The 768-nt window shown below is 33.5% G+C and overlaps 1 protein-coding gene across 1 annotated transcript in view; it reads left to right on the plus strand.

Moving 5' to 3' along the window:
- LOC107665520 (amine sulfotransferase-like) overlaps nt 1-768 on the plus strand; it is a 7,272-nt gene continuing 6,504 nt past the window's right edge. The window contains exon 1 of the mRNA XM_016456430.1: nt 1-241. Within this exon, the coding sequence (XP_016311916.1) occupies nt 76-241 (166 nt within the window). The 5' untranslated portion in view covers nt 1-75. The remainder of the gene's footprint in view (nt 242-768) is intronic.

Consider the following 768-nt stretch of genomic DNA (forward strand, 5'->3'; position numbering starts at 1 on the left):
CCCTGGATATATCAAGGTCTTCTCTGCTATTTATGCTCTTTAGTATTGTTGATTTGGCTCAGTAAGATCTCAAACATGGCTCAGCAGGAATACAAAATGCTTGGTGACAAAATGTTCACCTACAAAGGAACTGTCATAAATTTGACAGAAAATTATGATCTCACTCCAGAATATATTGACAGTTTAGAGGATTTTGAAACAAAGGATGATGATGTTTTTGTTGTTACCTTCCCCAAATCTGGTAAGTGAGATGTTAGGCTATATTTCTGATGTCTATTTCAAAGTACCTCTTTAGTCAAACTTTCAGCACACTTTGACGTTGACACTGTTTAAAGTCCCCCTGTAGTGAAAATCAAGTTTTTATGTTGTTTATTTGTCTATATGGTGTTTTTAATATGTCTTTAGACAAACCATGTGCCAATCTATTAATCAACACCATTGCTGTGTATGTTCTATGGTGGCCGAGAAGTGCAAAGCAAATCACAATTCTGAAAACAAAATAACAAATTACAAACGCAAATGCAAGTCTAAAAAACAAAATACCAATTCAGAAAGCACAACAACAATTCAGAAAACATTATAACAAGTCAGAAAACACAATGACAAATTCGAAAACAACATAACAAGTCAGAAAACACAACGACAAATCCGAAAACAAATTAACAAGTCAGAAAACACAACGACAAATCCGAAAACAAATTAACAAGTCAGAAAACACAACGACAAATCCGAAAACAAATTAACAAGTCAGAAAACACAACGACAAAT

This window comes from Sinocyclocheilus anshuiensis, unplaced genomic scaffold (genome assembly GCF_001515605.1).
Source record: "Sinocyclocheilus anshuiensis isolate Anshui unplaced genomic scaffold, SAMN03320099.WGS_v1.1 scaffold543, whole genome shotgun sequence".
NCBI lineage: Eukaryota > Metazoa > Chordata > Actinopteri > Cypriniformes > Cyprinidae > Sinocyclocheilus > Sinocyclocheilus anshuiensis.